Here is a 23216-nt window from a genome sequence, read left to right as displayed (position 1 = left end):
GCAATTGGACGGCAGCCTCACGTGACGCGGCGCTCCAGTGACGCAGCGCTCCAGTGACGCAGCGCTCCCGCAGGCCCCTTGGGAATCGCCCCCTGGCGCCTCGGGGGGGACAGCCCAGGGGGCGTGGCAGGGCCCCTGGGCGGTTGCGGCCTCCTGCCTAACCTGTAGTAGGTTTGTGCTCGCGGGGGACTTTGGGACCGAGGCCTGAGGCCGAGCCGGGTACTGTGGACGCTGTGGTAGAAGGTAAACTTCTCACTGCTTAGCCTTCTCCATCCCAGCCCCCCGTGCCCCGGGCCCCCTGGCCCCTGGCTCCGGGTGAAACTTGTTAAAAATGCGAAACCGGCCCCGCCCTGGCCCACCGAGTCTATGCACATAGACGATCAGGCTGCCTCCTCTCCACCCTCCAGCTTGAGGACCGCCGGACAGAGGGATGCCTCGGCAGGGGGCGCTGGGGACCTTCAGACCCAGAAAGACGCCAGAGCCCCAGATGGGGACACGCGCATCGCAGAAAACCAAGAAACTACGGATCCGCGATGAGAGGAAGATAATCGTGCCACGCAGGACCAACGTGACTTCTAATCTTCTGTTGCACTTACATAAGTTTAAAATGTTTCCATGTAAAAAGTACATTTCCTTGAAAATAAACTGTTGTTGAAATATATAAAGTGCTATTTCCACTCTCCAGGAAAATCACTGGCAATAGAGCCTTTTTCTATACGTCTATTTGGTTATATAGAGTTAAAATGTTTTAAAAATTATAGAATATGGATACGCCTTTAAAAACAAAAATTATTCAACAGCATTCTTTTGGTATCTTCCGTTCAGCATGTTTTCATGAAGTCCTTCCACACCATGCTTATCTCTCAAGGGTGGTTTTGTGGCTCAAATAAAAGCACGAATAATTTCAGTAACGCCGAAATGGTACGAATGGTCCCATTTTGCAGATGAGGAAACAGGCTCAGAGGTCTCACTGCACCGCACCATTGAGCAAAGAGGTGCTCAAAGATGATCGCCTTGAAAAGCTCTTATCAAGAAATCAAGAGGTATTGCATTGATCAACTCTGCATGCTTTAAAGAATGTAAAGCAGTTTTCTTAGAACAAACGATGCCCTCTACTAGCACTAAAGGTTAAGCATCTCAGAGCCACTTCCTCTGTAAAGTGGTCTCTGCTACTCGCCTACCTTGGTTCCAGTCCTGTGGTTGTTCCTCTGGTTGTGTCTCTCTGCTAGCCTGCAAGCTCCTTGAGGGCAGGGACTACGTTGTTGTTAACCTCCAGATTCCCAGCTTTGGTGATGATGGCTGAAGTGATGCCATCCTCAGACACTCTGCTGGGAAGTGATTTGTGCCCCTTAGAAACTCCTCTGTGTATACACATCACCTAGGGATCTTGCTAAGATGAAGGGAATTCTGATTAGGTCTAGAGCTAGACTGAATTTCGTTTGTTTTGTGGGGAGACAGAGTCTCTCTGTCGCCCAGGCTGGAGTGCAATGGTGTAATCATGGCTCACTGCAGCCTTGAACTCCCAGGATCAGCATTCTCTCAGCTCAGCCTCTTGAGTAGCCAGGACAACAGGCAGGAACCATCAAGCCCAGCTAATTTTTTTTTTTTTTTTCTTTTTTGAGACAAAGCCTTGCTCTGTCTCCCAGGCTGGAGTACAGTGGTGTGATCATAGCTCACTGCAGCCTCAACCTGCTGGGCTCAAGCGATTCTCCCACTTCGGCCTCCTGAGTAGCTGGGACTATGGGCACATGCCACCATGCCGGGCTAATTTTTATATTTTTTTGTATAGATAGTATTTTGACATGTTGCCCAGGCTGGTTTCTAACCTCTGAGATCAAGTGATCCACCTACCTTGGCTTCCCAAAGTGCTGGGATTACAGGCAAGAGCCACTGCACCCAGCCCCCAGCTAATTTTTTTTTTTTTTTTAATTTTAACTTTTGTAGAGACAGGGTCTCATTACATTGCCCAGGCTGGTCTCAAACTCCTGGTGTTAAGCAATCCTCCTACCTTGATCTTCCAAAATATTGGGATTATAGGCATGAGCTACCATACCTGGCCCAATTCTGTATCTTGAGCAAGCTCCCAATGCTGTTGGCCAAAGGACCACACTTGGTACCAAGGCTCTAAATTACTGCTATCCTTGGTGCACCGAAGTGCATTGCAGCATTCTTGTCTCCCTAACAGGGTTCCGTCAAGGGCAGAAACCATATTTTCTTTCTTGGTTCCTACCACAGTGCCCAATAATGTGGCCTTGTTACAGATGTTTGATTGAATAGACTATGGTTTGATTTTTTAAAAAACCAACCAACCCACCTACCCACCCACACCAAACTTACTAACAGCAATGCAAGCTAGAGCTTCTTGAACTGAGTCAGTGTGGAGGGGAAGGAATTCCACCTTTATTTTAAAAATCAGTTGAAACAAACCTCAGAGATGGCTTATGAGCAAAGATGACCCACTGAGTTCTTGGAGACTATTTCAAATGCCCCATCACCTTTAAGGACCAGAAGTCACAAGAGACCTTAGGGGAATGGGAAGGAATTTAAAAGTATGAAGCCAGCCCCTGGTGTGAGACATTAGGAAGAGATGGGGTCCTAGGGAGTGAATGCTTTCTCTCTCCAGCCTTACCTCAGTCTTTTCCTCCTGACTTTTTACAGTGTCCATTTCTCTGCCTCTTCTTTGTTCTTCTTGGTTAAGCAAATGAGCACATACTTTGAGCCAGTCCCTATTCCAGGCAGCAAAGTCACCTGAATGCCTCAGACAAGATCCCTGCACTCCTTGGGTTCTGGCTTTTTGCAAAATCTTAATTCTAATTCCCTGTCCAGAAGTGGCCCACAGCTTTGTTTCCTTTCCTTGCAAGGAGTGATGTTCTGGGTTGAATTGTGTCCCTTAAAAAGATAGGTTGAAGTGTTAACCCCTGGTACCTGTGATGTGACTTTATTTGGAAATAGGATCATTGCAGATATAATCAAATTAAGATGAGGCTCTTAGGGTGGTCCCTAATCCAATTATGACTAGTGTCTTCTAAGAAAAGACAGAGGCACAAGAAGAACACCAAGGATTCCTGACACCAGAAGCTAAGAGAAGGGCATGGAACACATTCTCCCTTATGGCTCTGAGAGAGACTGTGCCTCTGCTCTCACCTTGATTTTGGACTACTGGCTTCTAGAACTGTGAGAAAATAGATTTCTGTTGTTCTATGCCATCCCGTTTGTAGTCATTTGTTGTAACAGCCCTACAGCTAATACAGGTAATAAGACCCAAGCCTCTTCATTATCAGCTTCAATATTCCACCTTTCTTCTACCTGCGAGGTAGCTGCAGTGTCTGTTCGCTACCTTATATTTAATACTACATTAAAGTTCCTTTTTCATTTCTGGCCCTTAGGGATTTACTATTTATTATTCCTTGAGAGTTCAAGTATACGTTAAAACATTTTCCTACAGTTTTATTAAAATTCACCCATTTTGAATGTATATATATTTTTTGAGACAGAGTCTCACTCTGTTACCCAGGCTGAAGTTCAGTGGTGCAATCTTGGCTCAGTGCAACCTCTGCTTCCTGGGTTCAGGCCTGGATTCTTCTGCCTCAGCCTCCCAAGTAGCTGTGATTACAGGCAGATGCCACCTCACCCAGCTAATTTTTGTATTTTTAGTATGGAGTTTTGCCGTGTTGGCCAGGCTGGTCTTGAACTCCTGGCCTCAAGTGATCCACCTGCCTTGGCCTGCCACAGTGCTGGGATTACAGGTGTGAGCCACCACATCTGGCCCTAGAATTCATTTTTTAGTAAATACAGAGTTGTCCAGCCATGATCACAAATTTTAAAACGTTTCTATCACCTCAAAAAGTTCCCTTGTGCCCAGTCATTCCCACTCCCACCCTAGCTCCAAGCAGACAATCATTTACTTTCTATCTCTATAATTTTGCCTTTTCTGTACTTTCCATATAAATGAAAACATATAATATGTGGTCTTTTGGGTTTGGTTTCTCTTAGCATGTTTTTTCAGATTCATCATGTTGTAGCATGTTCCCTCTTTATTGCCAAGTTAATATTCGATAATATGGAAAAATGTTCAATAGCATTAGTAATTAGGAAAATGCAAGTGACATAACTACACACCTGCTAGGATGGCTGCAGTGAAAAACCTGACAATAACAAGTGTTGGTGAAAATGTGGAGAAATTGGAATATACTGTTGGTAGGAATGTAAAATGGTACACCTAAATGGTAAATTTGGAAAACAGGCAATGTCTTAAAAAGTTAAACACATGCTTTTCAAATAACCCAGTAATTCTACTCCTAGGCATGTGCTCAAGAGATATGAAACATATGTCCACACCATGACTTATACATGAACATTTATAGCTACATTATTTATGACAGTCCTAAACTAGAAATAATTCAAATGAATGGACAGTTTAATATATCCATATAATGGAATATTTGTCTCAATACAAAAGAAAGAAGGACCACTACATAGAAGTTCCTTGAGGGCAAGAGTTTTTATTTGCTTTGTTCACTGACGATTAGTGCCTGGCATATTGTAGGTATTCATTAAGTATGTGTTCAATGAACAACAGAATGACAATGTAAATCACTTTAATTATTATTTTAAACAGGCTTTATTATGAAAAAAAATGGCTTTATTTACAGTCATGGAAAATGCTCAAGAAAATACCTAAAGTAAAAATACAAAAATAATCTGTATTAACAAGTTTGCTTCTTGTACCTGCTATTAAGTTGGTCATTAAACTGACTGCAGGTTTTGGAACCACCATATATTGCTAGATCTTCCATAAGAATCAAAGGAGACTTTGGCATAATCTAAGAAGAAAATGATCTGGCTAACATCCACTGTAAACCTTAGCTACAGGCTTTTATTTTTACAAAGACAAAAGGTTTTCCCTTACAGTTGAGTCAAAGCCTCGAAGTGGGCCACTTAATAGCAGACTGTTGACTGTCACATGGTGTATATAGATGCAGAATGTTCATTAGAAACTTGAGGGTCACCCACCACCACCTTATACACATTTAATAATTAAGGTCCGTAAATTCAGCTCTCCAAAGTGGCCAAGAGTAGGTCTTACTTGTAAAAGAGAAGAAACATCTCCAAACAAGGTGATGCTTAGACAGTTGACCAGAATCCTCATGATTCATTTCTTTTCTTTTAAAAATATATTTTCAGCACGCAACTTTTCTGTCTCCTAAGTAATTTAAAAAACAAGAGAAAAAAAAGTAGGCTCTAATTCCTACAGGAAGTGTTTTTATTTTGGCATTCATTAAGTGGACATTTCAAATTAAGACTGGAATTTTCAATGTGCAAACTAAACATTAAACAAGAATCTCCTGTCTATGAAAATGTAACTGATTGAATTATGCACAGAATAGCAACGACCAACATTTTTTTGCATTCAGGAAGCTCCCTGAAGTAAGCAGTTAACTGATTCAATAATTAAGTTTTAATAAAAGAATCATTTTTGAACCAGACAGAATTTATTCAGAGTGATTTTTAGAGTTACCTCAGCAAGCCTGACGTTTTCCTTCTTTAGCCGCACGACATACTGAATCTTCTGATGCAAGTTTTGGTGACCTACCAACTTTCCATTTTCCTCAGCAAGATACTCCACCTGCTTCCTTAACATTTCCATCTCCTGCAGGTAGTCAATCCAAGGAGGAAAAAATGAGAAATAGGTCTTAATTTTTCTTTTAAAATCACATTATTTCTTGCCTTCCAAGAGCACACAAAGTGCTAGAGTCCAGAATCCCAGCTTTCATGGCCATACAACTCTGCATACACCAAAGCAACTCTGAACTAAGGACACCCAATGACAGAAATGAGTTTTACACTGGTTAGTTCTATAGGAGTGTTCTACGCATCATGAAAAAACCAACACCCTAGCGCACCTGGGATGTTCTCTCCCTTTCTTCATACATTTCTTCCAGCTTTGATCTCAGTTGTTCTTTTTCCTGAAATGCTTTAGACTCCAAAGTTCTGGTTCGTTCGACTTCCTCAGTCATTCTAAGGCACTCTATCTCTTTGTTGTGAAGGGCATTTTGGACTTCTTCTAGGCTGTAAGAATAGGTATCACTTTATAGTATTTATTTATTTACTTATTTATTTATTTATTTACTTACTTACTTATTTATTTTTGAGACGGAGTCTTGCTTTGTCACCAGGCAGGAGTGCAGTGGCACAATCTCGACTCACTGCAACCTCCGCCTCCCAGTTCAAGTGATTCTCCTGCCTCAGCCTCCCAAGCAGCTGGGACTACAGGCATGTACCACTGTGCTTGTCTAATGTTTTAAAAATTCTCCACAGAGAAGGAGTCTTGCTATGTTGCTCAGGCTGGTCTCAAATCAAACTCAGGCCAGCTTTTTGTATTTTTAGTAGAGACGGGGTTTCACCATGTTGGCCAGGATGGTCTCGATTTCTTGACCTCGTGATATGCCCGCCTCAGCCTCCCAAAGTGCTGGGATTACAGGTATAAGCCACTGTGCCCAGCCCACTTTATAGTATTTCAAAGGAACATAATCATAAAACAGTGTTCAAATTAGATATGTGTCCTTCGAGGCCAGAATTTTGATTTGAAAGTATCACTAATCTTTAGCCCTCCTCCGCTGATGGCAAAAGAAGACAGTAGGTGCTAAATATTAGATACACTTTTTTTGGTTCTGTCTTACCCAAGACTTTCATTTTGGAAAACTCCTCAAACCATTTTCTAAATAATAAAAATTTAGAATAAAATTTTTTAGATTCAGCCCACGGGGGCAAATGTAATTTAAGTATTATTACAGTCTGCATGGTTTATACTGAATAAACCCTATCTTAAGCATTTCTGATTTCAAAAACTGGCCCTCAGACCAGTGGGACACCAGTTATTTCTTCAAGAATGTGTTGTTTAGAATTTATACACTTTATATGTAACTACCAGTCGAAAAGAAATGTAAGAAACAAGGTACCAATTGTTATATACATTTCACTGACTTTATAAAATGGTCTGAATCATACTATACATTTACCAAAACAGATGCCTTTCCCACCTCCACTTAGGGACAGGGTCTCATTCTGCTGCCCAGGCTAGAGTACACTGGCACCATCATAGCTCCCTGCAGTCCTCAACTCCTGGGCTCAAGCAATCCTCCTGCTCCAACCTTCGGAGTATGTAAGACTACTGGCATGTACCACTGTGCTTGTCTAATGTTTTAAAAATTCTCCATAGAGAAGGAGTCTTGCTATGTCACTCAGGCTGGTCTCAAATCAAACTCAGGCAATCCTCTTCTCCTTGGTCTCCCAAAGTGCTGGGATTACAGGTGTGAACCACTGTCCCAGGCCTGCTTTTTATTTTATAATGCTCATGAATGTAATGTTGATTGTTGAAATGATGTAATGTACACAATTTAGTACACCATTCAAGGTCAGCTGGTTTCTAGCTGTTGATTACTGAAACAATATAATACACAAAATTTAATACACCATTCAAAGGCAGGTAAATAGCTGTTGATTACTAAGATGATATAATACACAAAATTGAATGCACTAACGGCCAGCTAATTTCTAGGCAAGTTGTTTTCAGACTACATTCTGTGGATTTCAGAAGGACAGTGTGAAGAGAAGGGCACTGATGCTATCCCAATTCATTGTTGGCTTCGTATTGGTTCCCTATCACTTTTAAAAGATCTTCACAAATATATGGACAACATAACGTTTAAAACTGCTGTCGTAGGCTGGGATTGATAAAACAGTGCACGCTGTCTGCTGAAGTGTGCTTCACTTGCCCGCAGTAAAGTCTGGCCTGCTGTGTGCTGCAGAGACAGCATACCATGAAGACTCTTAGTTACCAGACTATGAAATAAATTACACACCAAGTTAAATAGCTTCTACTCTTTTTGCTAGGAGACCTCAAATAAATATTAGTTCTAAAATAGTTGTAATTTTACTAACTATATAGCTGGATTCTCAAAAATCCTATAAGTAATCCAGGTTTCTGGCTCAGCTTTAAAGCTAATTGAGTAGGAGCCGGTCTCTGAATTGCTCATACACAGGTGAAAAAGCTGTTTTCCTATGTATACTCTGATTCTATGAAGGAAATAACTTAATGATTAACAAATCTTTCGTAAGTTAGGTGCTCTTTGTCAGCTGATCATTAAAAAGAATTTTTGATGCTAAATCACCATGTAATTTTTGACACATTTACTTGCATAAAGTTCAAATAATTGGAAGACAGTACCCTATAAAACTCCTTTCATTGCCATTTACTTAACTATGTGAACAACGTTTCTTGGCATTTATATCTATAAAAGCAGAAAATCGGAATAGAATTGATGCGGAATCCTGTCTCATTTGAGAATTAAGTACAACAGAAAAAATGAGCTGACTGAAGAAAATGCATTAGGCTAAATACATGGAGATGCATTTCCACTAAAATTTTCCCTAAGTATAATAATTATTTATATAAATTTCCAGTAAATTTAGGGCACACTGATTAATAATTGTAATGTGAACTCAACTGGAAATAAATATAACACTTAAAGCCATATGATTAAAAGAAATTCTTATAAATTACTTTCAATTTGTGTGTGAGTGTGTGTGTATGTACACATACAAATACATATTTTGTTAAGTAGTATGATGGCATAATCAATAAAAAATTTTCCAGAAAATATATTAAATCAATATAAAATCCTGCAGGGTATAGAAAGAAAATTCAATTACAAAGGAAAAAATGTAAAATTTTAGACTTAGAAATTTGTGTGTATTTTTTAAACAGATAGAAAGTAGCAAATTAGTTAAAAACTTTAAAAACAGTAACAAGAGCTTTGTTTTCTTTTTTTTTAAAAAATTATTTAAAAAATTATTTTAGAAATAGAGACAGGGTTTCACCATGTTGCCCAGGCTGATCTCAAACTCTTAAGCCCAAGTGATCCACCTGCCCTGGCCTCCCAAAGTGCTGGGATTACAGGCGAGAGCTACTGTGCCCAGCCAATAGCTTATTTTCAAATGTCACTATATTGATATCCCAGAATGTGTATTATTTGTAACAATTTAAACTTACAATGAACAATTTTAGATATAAAGTCAACTTTAAAAATATGCAAGAGGGTATATGTTTCAAAATCCTTTAAAGCAGTATAATAAGCAAAAGTGTTTGAAATCTCTATCCCTAATGAGAAGTGTCTACCCAGAAAAAGCCCAATAGCTCTCAATGTTGTTTTGTTTATGTTAATGCCAACCAGTTTACTTAGTCTGAACTTTACAGAAAATATAGTACACCTTGTTTATACAAGAATGAGGCAATTTATAAAGCTACATAAATTAATATGAAAACTATATGAATAAATTAAACCCATGGCTTTAGAAAACAACAGAGACCCAAGGTTTAACCAGAAGAAATCAAGGGTATTGATCTTTGGGTCTCAGAGGGCCTCAGGTTTTAAATCAAAGGAAAGCAGCAGCAAAAGTGAAAAGGGACACCTGGTAATTATATATTGTTCTCATTGTCCATGAAGAAAAAAGCCCATCAATTCCTCAAGGGAAGCTAAGCTTTTCCTGCTATTTATTTCTTTAAGATTTCTTTTTAAGTGGCTTCATATGAGAAATCCCTTTAGCAAGTGTTATTAAAAAAATAATTTGTAAACATCTATTATATTTACTTATTACTGTAGAAGAACAGACATTACCTACCTTGTAGATATTAAGTATACCATTCCTCTAGAGAAGAATAAGGAACAGATGATCAGAATTTAAATTATAAAATAGTATACTTACTCTCCTTTCATTTTCAGCATTTCTTCAACTATTTTACTCTATAAGAAGATAAAAAAAAAAAAAGAAAAAGATGGCTTAGGTTCTTAAATAACATTGCTTAAAAAGTATAGAAAGGAACCAGCCCATTCTCCTCCATGTTAATAAAATTAAACCAACATCTTTTTCCATAATCCCAGATACACACAAATAAAAAAAGTACCTATTTCTAAGACTTCATGCACTATACCCTTTAAAGCTTCAAACAAGCCTTGGTAGTTGCTTCTAAATGGAGAATTGTATGTGTGTGTATGCTAAGCAGTAGGCTTGCCATCTAGACATGAAGACAAAATTCTTAATTCTCAGCTGTGTCTAAATACTGATGGTAAATATCATGCTAAACAGTGGGAATGCAGAAAAGACAGGAATTTCGATAGTAAAATGATTTCTAAAATATATAACCCTAAATACTAACTATAAAAGCATTGCACACACCCCCACCCCCACCCCCCTTACTTTTGCAAGTCTTTCTTTGATAATTTCTTCTTCTTGTTCATTCTTCAGCTATATACTAACTATAAAAGCATTGCGCACACACACACACACACACACACACACACCCCTTACTTTTGCAAGTCTTTCTTTGATAATTTCTTCTTCTTGTTCATTCTTCAGCTATATACTAACTATAAAAGCATTGCGCACACACACACACACACACACACACACACCCCTTACTTTCGCAAGTCTTTCTTTGATAATTTCTTCTTCTTGTTCATTCTTCAGCTGTTGACTGTCTGGATGATTCTTATCACTGCATAGATTAACAGGGGTGGGAGGAGGCATAGGAAAACAGTTAAGTATCAATTTCAAATTCAAATCTATTATATGCAACAATGCCAAGGTGTGCAAAGAAAGGCTAACTATATTGTGATTGGGTTAAGTTAGCACAGTTGATGTGACTGACACATGGGGATGAAATAAGGTACCTCGCTAGAACTCAGGATTCCTCCCAGTACAAAAGCTAAATGAGCAGAGGTAGGAAATCTAATCAAGAATTGGATGAGGCTGGGCGCAGTAATCCCAGCACTTTAGGAGGCCAAAGCAGGTGGATCACAGGGTCAGGAGTTCGAGATTAGCCTGGCCAACACAGTGAATCCCCATCTCTACTAAAAATTACATAAATTAGCTGGGCATGGTGGCAGGCACCTGTAGTCCCAGCCACTCAGGAGGCTGAGGCAGGAGAATTGCTTAAACCCGGGAGATGGAGGATGCAGTGAGCCAAGATTGTGCCATTGCACTCTAGCCTGGGTGACACAGTGAGATTTTGTCTCAAAAGAAAAAAAAAAAGAATTGGTTGAAAATAAAATACAGTAGAAACTTAGTTAAACGTGGTAACATCTGAAGACAGAATGTGAACAAAAGTGGGCTGAAAGGGCCAAGAGCCTGGTATGAATGTGATCAGCAGGAGGGGGCACATTTTGGGTATGGAGGGTTGCTCTGGCGTCAGGCTGATGGAGCCCTTGACTCTCCTTTTGTTCAGGTTCCATAGTTGGCATTTTCTGATAACCACTCTGCCTTTCCATGTATGTGGACACCAGGGCCAGATGTCCCAAGTACCAGATACGTCTTCATGGAAAAGGAATGTTCTAATATGTAAAGTAAGAAAATTACATTCTAGATAATACATTATCTCTGTAAGCCTGAACAGGTGAGGATAATAAGCTGAGTTTCTGTGTGCAGCCCCGGGACCAGAGAGACATCCTTCTCTCCCTCCTAGGAGAACCTTCCTGAATGCTCTAGGCTTCTCTAGGAATCTCTCTTACTGGTGAGTAAAACATCATTTCTTGAAGGAATACAGAAGCTACAGTGAGGGTTCTTTCCGTTAACAAATCTGGCAGCCTAGACAAAAATGGTAATGAGCCCTCAATGAAGAAATCACCCCAAATCATTAGGGAAAGATGTGTTTACTGTGCACTAATCCAGGGATTGGCAAATGTTTTCTGTCAAGAACCAGAAAGTAAATATTTTAGGTTTGGGAGCCATTGGTCTCTGCCACAGCTATTCAGTTGGCTATTGTAGTGCAAAACCAGCCACAACATCAATAAAACTTTATGTACAAAACAGGTTGTGAGCTGAATTTGGCCCCTGAGCTATAGTTTGCCCTTTCTCTAATTTTTCACAAAGAAGATTCTAAGTAGCTCTTTTATATATAAGGGATGTGAGGATATGAAATGAAAAACTTTTTTTTTTTTTTTTTTTGAGACGGAGTCCTACTCTGTCCCCGGCTAGAATGCAATGGCGCAATCATGGCTCACTGCAACCTCTGCTTCCTGGGTTCAAGGGATGCTGTCTCAGCCTCCTGAGTAGCTGGATTACAGGTGCACGCTACCACACCTGACTAATTTGTTTGTATTTTGAGTAGAGACAGGGTTTCACTGTGTTGGCCAGGCTGGTCTCACTCTCCTGACCTCAAATGATCTGCCCGCCTCGGCCTCCCAAAGTGCTGGGATTACAGGTGTGAACCACCATGCCCAGAAAAAAAAAAATTTTTTAAGACATTTATTCAACATCATGATCACACTATGACATTTGGCAATCAACAGGATAAGCACACACACAAAAAAACTACATTAAAACTCTTTGTTAAGACTGCTTTACACTTTCATAGAACAGAAACTAAAATAACCTGTTATACAAGTAGTCAAAAATACAGTCCTTGAGCTTTTGCCCATACACCTGAGTATTGTCTAAAACATATCTTCTTTGTGCCAGCTAGGCCCTGCTACCAATTGTACTTGGCTGGGTTCACAAATCTGCTGTAACCTGTAGTTTCCCCGTTACTTATCTGGCTCTCCTTTCCTGCTAAGCTTTGTTTCCTGGCATTAATTAAAACCATCACTAACAAGGAACATAAAGGACCTCTTCAAGGAGAACTACAAAATCACTGCTCAATGAAATAAGAGAGGACACAAACAGATGGAGAAACATTCCATGTTCATGGTTAGGAAGAATCCATATCGTGAAAATGGCCACACTGCCCAAAGTAACTTACAGATTCAACGCTATCCCCATCAAGCTACCAATGACCTTCTTCACGGAACTGGAAAAAAACACCTTAAACTTCATATGGAACCAAAAGAGAGCCCACATAGCCAAGTCAATTCTAAGCAAAAAGAACACAGCAGGAGGCATCACACTACCAGACTTCAAACTATACTACAAGGCTACAGTAATCAAAACAGCATAGTACTGGTACCAAAACAGAGATATAGACCAATGGAACAGAACAGAGGCCTCAGAGACAACACAACATATCTACAACCATCCGATCTTTGGCAAACCTGACAAAAACAAGCAACGGGGAAAGGATTCCCTGCTTAATAAATGGTGTTGGGAAAACTGGCGAGCTATGTGCAGAAGGCAGAAACTGGACCCCTTTCTGACACCTTACACTAAAATTAACTCCAGATGATTAAAGACTTAAACATAAGACCTAACACCATAAAAACCCTAGAAGAAAATCTAGGCAAAACCATTCAGGACATAGGAGTAGGCAAGGACTTCATGACCAAAACACCAAAAGCATTGGCAACAAAAGCCAAAATAGACAAATGGGACCTAATCAAACTCCACAGCTTCTGCATGGCAAAAGAAACAGTCATTAGAGTGAATCGGCAACCCACAGAATGGGAAAAAATTTTTGCAATCTACCCATCTGACAAAGGGCTGATATCCAGAATTTACAAAGAACTAAAACAGATTTTCAAGAAAAAAACAAGCCCATTCAAAAGTGGGCAAAGGATATGAACAGACACTTTACAAAAGAAGACATACATGAGGCCAACAAACATGAAAAAATGCTCATCATCACTGGTCATTAGAGAAATGCAAATCAAAACAACATTGAGATACCACCTCACACCAGTTAGAATGGCGATCATTAAAAAATCTGTGGAGACAACAGATGCTGGAGAGGATGTGGAGAAATAGGAACACTTTTACACTGTTGGTGGGAGTGTAAATTAGTTCAAACATTGTGGAAGACAGTGTGGCGATTCCTCAAGGACTTAGAAATAAAACTTCCATTTGACCCAGCAATCCCATTACTGGGAATATATCCAAAGGATTATAAATCGTTCTACTATAAGGACACATGCACACAAATGTTCATTGCAGCACTGTTTACAATAGCAAAGACCTGGAACCAACCCAAATGCCCATCAATGATAGATTGGACAGGGAAAATGTGGCACATATACACCATGGAATATTATGCAGCCATCAAAAACGATGAGTTTGTGTCCTTTGTAGGGACATGGATGAACCTGGAGACCATCATTCTCAGCAAACTGACACAAGAACAGAAAATGAAATACCGCATGTTCTCACTCATAGGCGGGTGTTGAACAATGAGAACACATGGACACAGGGAAGGGAGCATTACACACTGGGGTCTGTTGTGGGGAATAGGGGAAGGACAGCAGGAGGTGGGGAGTTGGGGAGATATAGCATGGGGAGAAATACCAGATATAGGTGAAGGGGAGGAAGGCAGCAAAACATACTGCCACATGTGTACCTATGCAACTATCTTGCATGTTCTTCACATGTACCCCCAAACAAAAATGCAACAAAAAAATAAAAATAAAAAATGGAGGGAAAAAAAAACAACCAACCGTCTGCCACTGCTGTAGCTACTGCTGCTACTGAAACTGCCTGTCAACCTAAAAAGAAACTCAGAACAAATGAGCTTATCTAAGAATAGCAGAGGATGGCAATGGCAGGGTATGCAAGCTATGATGAGTCATTGGTGTATCCAGGGAAGTTAGGGAAAGGGAAAGCTTTTAAAGGCAAAGAGAAGTCCATGAAATGAAGCTCCCAGGTCACAGAGGATCACTGCAGGAGTTGGTGTTTGTTCACTAGTGGAGACAGCTATGGCTGAGTAACTGTCCTGGTGCTGGCGGCTTGTCTGATATACTGTAGGCTTGAGAAATTCCTGTGATAAGCTCGCTGCAGGAGTGGGGCATGTGGGACCTGCAGGAATTTCTTGTGATAAGATATATTACAGGCATGTACAGTGAGAGCTTCTTCTTAATGGCCTCACTCCACTTTATTAGGGTTTTGACATAACTGACTCCATTTTGGTACTGGCAATTTCCCATGCCTTAGCCACCTTGGTTTGATGGTTGGTTTGGCAACATAGTAGCCTCTGCCACAAGAGGGGCCAGAGTTTCTGCCTCCAAAGTTTCTTCCCTTCATGGGTTCAAAATTGAAGACTGTTTGTTGTAATTACCAAAATTATTGTAGTTCTCACCATCTCCAAAACTGCTTCCATCATTACCAAATCCATTATAGCCAACCCTGCTGCCCCCATATCCACCAATAGGGCTGCCTCCAAAGCTACCATTACCAGTGAAACTTTTCTTTCATGACCCAAGCTGTCACTCCCACCAAAGTTTCCATGACCACCATCAAAGTTTCTGGAACCACTCTGACCTCTTTGGCTGGCTGAAGTACTAACCATTTCTTTCTTTAACATGGCTTTCCATACTTCACGGTAGTGGCTACGTACTTTATGGTATTTCTGAGACACAATCTTATCTGCAGAGTCATGGCTGTCCTCAAAGGTTAAAAAAGTAAAGCTCCTGTTTTTGCCATTGCCTCAATCAGCCATGATTTCAACTGCTCCTATTTTCTCACACCTTCACAATAATCTCTTAGGTGATGTTCCTCAGTGTCTTCTGTGATACCACCAACAAAGATCTTTTTCACAGTTAACCAGGCACCTGGTCTTGGAACATCCCTCTTTGGTTTCACAACTCTTTTACCTGCCTCATGTGGCCCTGATTTATGGCTGCATCCACCTCCTCCACAGTGGCATCTGTGACAAACCAAAGGCCTGGAAAGCTTGGTGTTTGAGTCTCTCATTGCCATATAACCCATGAGCTTTCCTCACTGCTCAAAATGGCTCCCCAGACTCTTAGAGGTTGTTTCAAAGCTCAATCATCTGATGAAGAGCTTCTGCAGCTATTTAGGCTATTTAAGAGATTCTGACTTAGACATGTTGGCAGTGGGAAGAAAGACTTGAACGATGCTTCCTTAGCGGCATCCGTGGGCAAAAGTAGTAAGCTCACAATGTATCTCTGAAATGTGGTATTTTTCATTTTTGTTTTACAAATGATCTGGAAGTGTTCTATGTTCTATGCTCACAGTAACTCTTGATAAAAGAGTTACTAAGTACAAGGCTTTTCTTTAATAGAACTGGACATGGGAATGGAGCATATGAAAACTAGGTGAGCAGACTGTGGACTACCCACATCAGAATCACCTACGAGGTGATGGAGTTGCTTATTAAAATGCAGAATTCTGGGCTTCACTCCAGCCCTACTGATTCAGATCTCTGATGCTCACTAAAATTTGAAGAGAATCATTTAAGAAGAGATTTTAGCACAGCTGCCATTACCATCCTCAAATCTCTACTGCCTCATTTAGGTTTTGAACAGTATATATCAGGGATGTTTCTGGACAGGGCCAGAGAGCTGCAGGAGAGCACAAGCTTCTCTGTCAAAAACGTTCTGGCAACAGCATGGACAGCAGTCAGCCAAATTCAGTAAGGGCTTCTATCTCGGAGATCCTACTTCTATTCAATTCTACTTCTTGCATAATTTAACAGGCCACTATCATCTCCAAACTCTCACTCAGAAAGTTACAATAGGCAGAATCATAATTCTACCTTGTGTACTTAATAACTACCTTTCATTGAATGATACCTGCTATCAAGCTCTGTAACTGACACTTTATACGTGTAATTTTTAATTTTTAAAACACCTTGTGGGAAAATTATCGTTTTCCTCATTTTATTGTTACGGAAAGTGAAGTACTAAGAGGGTAAAAAATACATAAAAAATCGTATGACTTTTAAGTCAAAGACAAGATAGAACTCTGGATGTGGCTGCCCTAACACTATGCAAATGTATTGGCAAATACAACTACAAAACTGCCTTACCTGAAGCCCAAACACACTCAGAGAGATGTCTAAACCCAAGCAAATGCTCCTCTATAAAATGCTGAAGATATCCTTCTTGTCCTGCCCAGGAGCTTTCCCTGGACCATGAGTTACAAGGCAAAGCCAACTACTTGGGAATTCTCCCTTTCTCTGCAGGGCTTCTTGAACCTTGTTGGTATTATTTCTTCCTTAAAACTTTTTTTTTTTTTTAAATAAAAGTAGTTTGGTTTAAGTATTTCACGTTTTAAATTCACTTCAATAGCTATAAAACAAATGCAACAATGCCAAAAATTCACTGCAGAGCAATGCAAGGTGAAGAGATCAGACCTGATTCAAAATCAACCAAAGAGCATCTCCTGGATTAGAGGGAAACATTGTACACCTGGGAGATCTATGAAACCAACTCCAACCTCATTTAACTCCACACAGGCAAGCCAAGATTTAGCCCACAGAGTTCTCATGGTTCTTTCTCACCTGTTTTCCTTCTGTCTTTTAATATCATCCAGGTGACCTTGCAGGAGCCAGTTTTTCTCTCTTAACTGCTGACTTTCAAGGCGTAGGTTTTCCATTTCACACAACTGCTCCTAATAAATAACATATCAAATCATATCTTTTCAAGAAACACATTACAGCAGGCTTCATTTAGCTCTCCAAGACCACCGCTGAGACAGGTATTCCTCTTTTAAGTTCCTATGCAGAGACACTGCACTGGCTACTGCTGCATAAAAAGCAGGCTGTGACAAGCTATTGGAGGCCTAGAATGGTGATTCATGACCACGTCCACAGTGCCTCGAACATAGTTTTTTAAAGTCAATATCGCAGAATTCATTAAAATTTAAAATTCCTTTGTGAGTAAAGATGACAAAAATATCTACATTGAAAAATATTCTCAACTATTTGATTCTATTTATTAGGTAGACTCTAATTAAAACAAACAAAAAACTGATGCCACAACTCATCCCTCAAAATACTTCATTGGATCCTAACTTGAAAATCATGAGCATAGCTATCTGGAAGAAATAAATACTTGTCTGCAAGGAATATCCTTTTGGATTTACTTGCCTATTACCTGATTTCTTTTCACCTGACCCAATTTCTTCTAAGTTTCAAGATCATGCCAATCTGGATAATAGCCACATTCCTGAGATAGTATGCTATTTCAGGAGATACTGCCCTAAATAAAAAGATCGTGAATAATCCTCTCCATGAATAACACAACTCAAGATAAGGGCTGTCTTTATATACATCACTTGGTTAAAGCGAGCAATTTGTACTCCTAAACAAAACCACCCCACAGAGCAATGCCCTCACAGGATAAATGCCATCTTCTGTGGAGCATCACATCCTCCCTTCCCCTATGCACCTACACCCCACCTACCCAGACACTCCACCCCTGACCATGTGCACACCCCACTACTCAGACAACATACCCTCAAGTAACTGGGTAAAACCACTATAAGGAAGCTTAAAGAAATGGCAAACAAGAACGTATCTTAAATTTATCAGAGACTAAATTCTCTCTAATTTATAAAAATGCCTATGAATCAATAAGAGAAAGTCCAACGATAGAAAAATGGGTAATGGATAGTGTTCAGAAACAGAAAAACAAGATGCTCAATTTTACTCTTGAGAAAAATATAAATTTAAAACTACACTGAGATAGCATGCTTTAGCTATTAAATGGACGAAGATCTGAAATTCAGATAGCACCATGAGATGAGGTTTAAGGAAACATGCTCTCACCTTCATTCCTGATGAGAGCATACCTGGCGCAACCTGTATGATATGACACCACTGTGTAAAAACTAAATGGGGCAGGAGAGAATGTTTAGAGATGTGGTTATGCATGCACTGAACAGCTCTAAATGAAAGGGGCTGCCCTGGGGGCCTCCAGGAAAAGCAACATAGGCAGATTAGTATCAGGGGTAGAAGGAATACTTTTCTCTGTCTACCCTTCAGTTCTGTGCCTTTTGAATTTTGTATCCTCAGTAACCATGAGGATGCTGCTTAGTTTAAAAAATTAAATTTGCTGGCTGGGCATGGTGGCGTACACCTACAGTGCCAGATACTGGGTGGCTGAGGCAGGAGGATCACTTGAGCTCAGCCTGGGCAACATAGTGAGACTTGTCTCTTTAAAAAGAATTAAATTTACTGAATAAAAAAAAAATCTAGTTACCTTCATTCTGAGGATTTCAGCATTTTTGACTTCTCTGTCTTCATTTAGCTTTGTTACAAGGTGTTGCAAAAAAGTCTTAGAGGCTCTTCCGTCTTCTATCTCTTGTTCTTGTGTTTCCAGGAGTTTTGCCAAATGTGTTTGAAAGTGAGGTGGTGTTTCAGGGCTCTAAAATAAAATCATATCTCATTCAAATATCCAATTAAGTGATATTATAAACATTTCATTTTAAATGTAAACAACAAGCACATAAAAAATATTCCAGCTACGGACAGGCGCAGTGGCTCATGCCGGTAATTCTAGAACTTTGGGAGGCCGAGGTGGGCGGATTGCCTGAGTTCAGAAGTTGGAGACAAGCCCGGGCAATACAGTGAAACCTCATCTCTACTAAAATATGGAAAAAAAAATTAGACAGGTGTGGTGGTGTGCGCCTTTAGTCCCAGCTACTTCCAAGAGAATTGCTTGAACCTGGGAAGTGGAGGTTCCAGTGAGCCGAGATCACGCCACTGCACTCCTGCCTGGGTAACAGAGACTCCATCTCAAAAACAAAAATCCAAACCAAATAAAAAATTCCAGTTATTTAGCTTACTATTCTAATTCTTTTCCAAGTAAATAAAAGACTGGTGCTTCTATCAAGTAAAAAGCAGACAGAGGGTATTGGCAAAAATCTTTTTCTTGAAAAACACAAAACTATGGTCTTCATAATTTCCAAATTTTCATCATTTATAAAACTGTTCCTTCCCCCTGAAATAATCTCTTTTTCTGAAAAGTACCTGGGGATCCTCAGCAGCAGAATCCATCACATGTTCTAGCTGCCTCATTTTGAAGTTATATTCGTTCTTCTTCTGTTCTACTTCCTCTTTCTCTTGGTTTAGCTGGGAACATTGAACAGATATAAGGTTACAAGTTAGAGATTAATATGGGGTACATAGTCCAAATAGAAAAGACAAACTTCCCATCACCAATCATCAGGGAAATGCAAATGAAAACCACAGAGATGTCACTTCACATCTGATAAAATAAGCTAGCACAGAAAGACAAATACAGAAAATTAGAAGTCCTATAGGTTGCATACATAATTCCTATGTATACATTATATGTAATTCCTACCAAATTATAGCAGATTCTACACCTGATAGTGATGCCTATCATCAAAAAGATGAAAGACAAGTCTTGGTGAGGATGTGGAGACAAGGGAATCTTGTGTACTGCTGGAAATGTAAATTAGCACAGCCATTATGAAAAATAGTATGGAAGTTCCTCAACAAACTAAAAATAGAACTACTGTATGATTGAGCAATCCCACTTCTGGATATATATCCAAAGAAATTAAAATCAGTCTGTTGAAGAGACAGTGGTACTCCCAAGTTCTTTGAAGCATTATTCACAATAGCCAAGAATGGGTAAACAAAACGTGCTGTATATACACACAATGAAATACTATTTAGCCTTAAAAAGGAAGCAAATTCTGTCATTTGTGACAACATGGATGAATCTGGAGGACACTGTTCCAAGTAAAATAAGCTAGCACAGAAAGACAAATACCACACAATCTTTGAATCCACCTATATGTGGAATCAAAAATGTTGAACTCATAGAGGAGGAGAGTACCAGAGTCTGAGGGGAGGAGGTGGGGGGTGGGAGGAGGCATGAATCTTCAATGGGAGATGTCTGTCAAAGGGTACAAAGTTTCACTTAGGAGGAATACCTTTTGGAGATCTACTGCAGGGCAAGGTGATTACAGTTATTAGGTTGGTGCAAAAGTAATTGTGGTTTCTGCCATTAAAAGTAATAGTAAAAACCACAATTATTTTTACACCAACCTAATAATAATAATGTCACGTATATTTCAAAACTGCTAAGAGGACAGATTTTAAATGTTCACAAAAAAGTATGTGAGATGATGGCTGTTAATGAGCTTGATTTAATCATTCCACAATGATTATATAACAAACATCACACTGCACCCTATAAACATACACAATTATTATTTGTCAATTACAAAAGATGCATCATTGAATGTCACTTATATTAAAAAAGGCTTCCCATGGCATATGGAAACACGCTATGTTTACATTATTTTTTCAGAACTTGATTAATAATTTGAAAAGTAATAAGATATTATAATAAGCCTGATTTTTTTTTAAGTAATTGTGAAATCTAGGGCTAACTTCGTTGCTATTATAACCCAATCATCTCCTTTTCTCTCACAAATTTATTTATACTTTCAAAAATGTTCTAAGTGTCACAAGTAACAAAAAGGTCATTTGAGAAAAATACAAAATATAAAATGACAACAGCCACCACCAAACATACGATAAAAGGCTTATAACCTCACCACAGGAGTTAGAACTGGCTCCCATGTGTCAAGGACCCAAGGTGGGTGGGAAGCAGCAGAGCAAGTCTCAGTCCAGATAAGGACACTCCATTAACTTCCCCTTTGTACATGGAGAAGTTGGCCGATGCAGGAATGTCATGACAAGCTCAACTGTGGATTCCTCCTGTCCCTCATCCTTTTTTTTTTTTTTTTTTTTTTGAGATAAGGTCTCACTCTGTCACCCAGGCTGGAGTGCAGTGGTGCAATCTTGGCTCACTGCAACCTCCACCTCCCGGGTTCAAGCAATTCTCGTGCCTTGGCCTCCCAAGTAGCTGGGATTACAGGCAAACATCACCATGTCCAGTTAACTTTTGTATTTTTAGTAGAGATGGGGTTTCACCATGTTGGCCTGACTGCTCTGGAACTCCTGACTTCAAGTGGTCCACCTGCCTCGGCTCCCCAAAGTGCTGGGATTATAAGAGTGAACCACTGTACTGGGCCTCCTGTCTCCCATCTTGAGTGTTACCTGTGTGCATCTGACCTTGTGCTGAAGTTCCTGAATCAGGGCATCCTTCTTGGTCAGTTCTTCCTGGGCAGACTGCAGCAGCACTGAATGTTTTTTTGAGGCTTCTGTGAGCATGTTCAGCTGCTCAGTGGCATGAGCCAGGTCCTCACAGAGCATATCCCTCTGTTAGGAGACAATCATCACAAATAATTTCTTAATTGTGGTACTCCAATAAGGATTCCCAAATCATTACTATGTACAATTTTAAACAGACAAAGAAAGTTTTACATAAAAACCAATTTCTTTTGCTTGCATGCTAATCCATTCTAAGACAAAGTAATCAGTCAATATTTAGATGAACAGGTCTAGAGATTAACATTATTACAGTGAATTTATACGGTATCCCAGTTGAAGTTTAACTGTACTTTAGGTTTGAGGTTTAACTGCACTCTCCCCTCACCCCCAGGATCTCAAAGCCAATCTCTCTCCTGGGGAGGACTCGTAGATCTCTTGGTTACTTGTTGTCTCACTAATAACTCTAGTGCTTTATATACTGGAAGGTAATTAGCTGTAAAGATGGGCCCCCATCAGCCAGTTGGGGAGGGGATGGGCAGTTCACCAGACTATGATATATTATCATAGGCCATCAAAGTTTCAGGGAGTAGCTTTGTGGAAAGTGGCACAGAACATTGGAAGTCCTATAGGCTGCATACATAATTCCTATGTATACATTATATGTAATTCCTACCAAATTACAGCAGATTCTACTTATTCTTCCTTTCAAAATGTACGTGTGTGTGTGTGTGTCTGTATACAGAGATGTATAGATACAGATATATAAACACACACTTTTAAAAAACTTGAGAGAGATCACAAACATTTTTCCAGATACTCACTCTTCATTGTGTGGGCTCCATTTCATCTTCTGGATGCACCACAATTTAATCCATCACTAAATATTTTGGTTGATTTGAATTTTTCACTATTATATGCACCTTATTCTTATGTCCAGATTATTTCTTTAAACTAAATTTTTTAAAGTGCAAACTCAAAGCATATGTAAAAAATGTAAGGCTATGTATTCCCAGACTGCCTCCCCAAAGGCTGAATGTAAACTCCTCCAGAAGTCTGAATAATCACCCTTGTCTGCACATCTTCCTCAGGTCTAAAACTTTACCAGTTATAAGATTAGAAAATGGCTCTTCTTTTAATTTGTGAAAATGGCCCAAGTGGCCCCTAGAACTGATGTTTATGGTTTCTCTTGAATAAATATAAAAATTGGCCATCCCAGGCTTAAAACATAAGAAAGTTCTATTTGTCTTATCTGAGTTCCTTTCCCAGGGAACCAGGCCTCCCAGATAATATCAAGGAACTGAAACATACCAGATCACAGCAACTGGACAAATGAGATGCCAGACTCCTCACCTGTCATGGCTGCCTAACTGACAACCTGTTTCCTGTTAACCAACTCCTT

The 23216-nt window shown here is 39.7% G+C and overlaps 1 protein-coding gene across 6 annotated transcripts in view; it reads right to left on the bottom strand.

Moving 5' to 3' along the window:
- Positions 1–4605: 4605 nt before the first annotated feature.
- Positions 4606–23216, bottom strand: part of KIF15 (kinesin family member 15) — a 78416-nt gene continuing 59805 nt past the window's right edge. For 3 of the 6 annotated variants that reach the window (XM_054245544.2, XM_054245545.2, XM_078350620.1), the window contains 9 exons: positions 21764–21925; positions 19694–19795; positions 18924–19088; positions 17222–17331; positions 10480–10555; positions 9766–9803; positions 5904–6069; positions 5519–5650; positions 4606–5203 (listed from right to left, as the gene is read on the bottom strand). In XM_054245544.2, coding sequence (XP_054101519.1) covers positions 5153–5203; positions 5519–5650; positions 5904–6069; positions 9766–9803; positions 10480–10555; positions 17222–17331; positions 18924–19088; positions 19694–19795; positions 21764–21925 — 1002 coding nt within the window. In that variant the 3' untranslated portion in view covers positions 4606–5152. The remainder of the gene's footprint in view (positions 5204–5518; positions 5651–5903; positions 6070–9765; positions 9804–10479; positions 10556–17221; positions 17332–18923; positions 19089–19693; positions 19796–21763; positions 21926–23216) is intronic. The other 3 variants (XM_002807575.7, XM_078350619.1, XM_078350621.1) reach the window with 1 other exon arrangement.

Source organism: Callithrix jacchus, chromosome 15 (assembly GCF_049354715.1).
Source record: "Callithrix jacchus isolate 240 chromosome 15, calJac240_pri, whole genome shotgun sequence".
NCBI classification, from domain to species: domain Eukaryota; kingdom Metazoa; phylum Chordata; class Mammalia; order Primates; family Cebidae; genus Callithrix; species Callithrix jacchus.
Note: the sequence above shows the minus strand (reverse complement) of the source record. Positions and strands in the feature narration are given on the sequence as shown.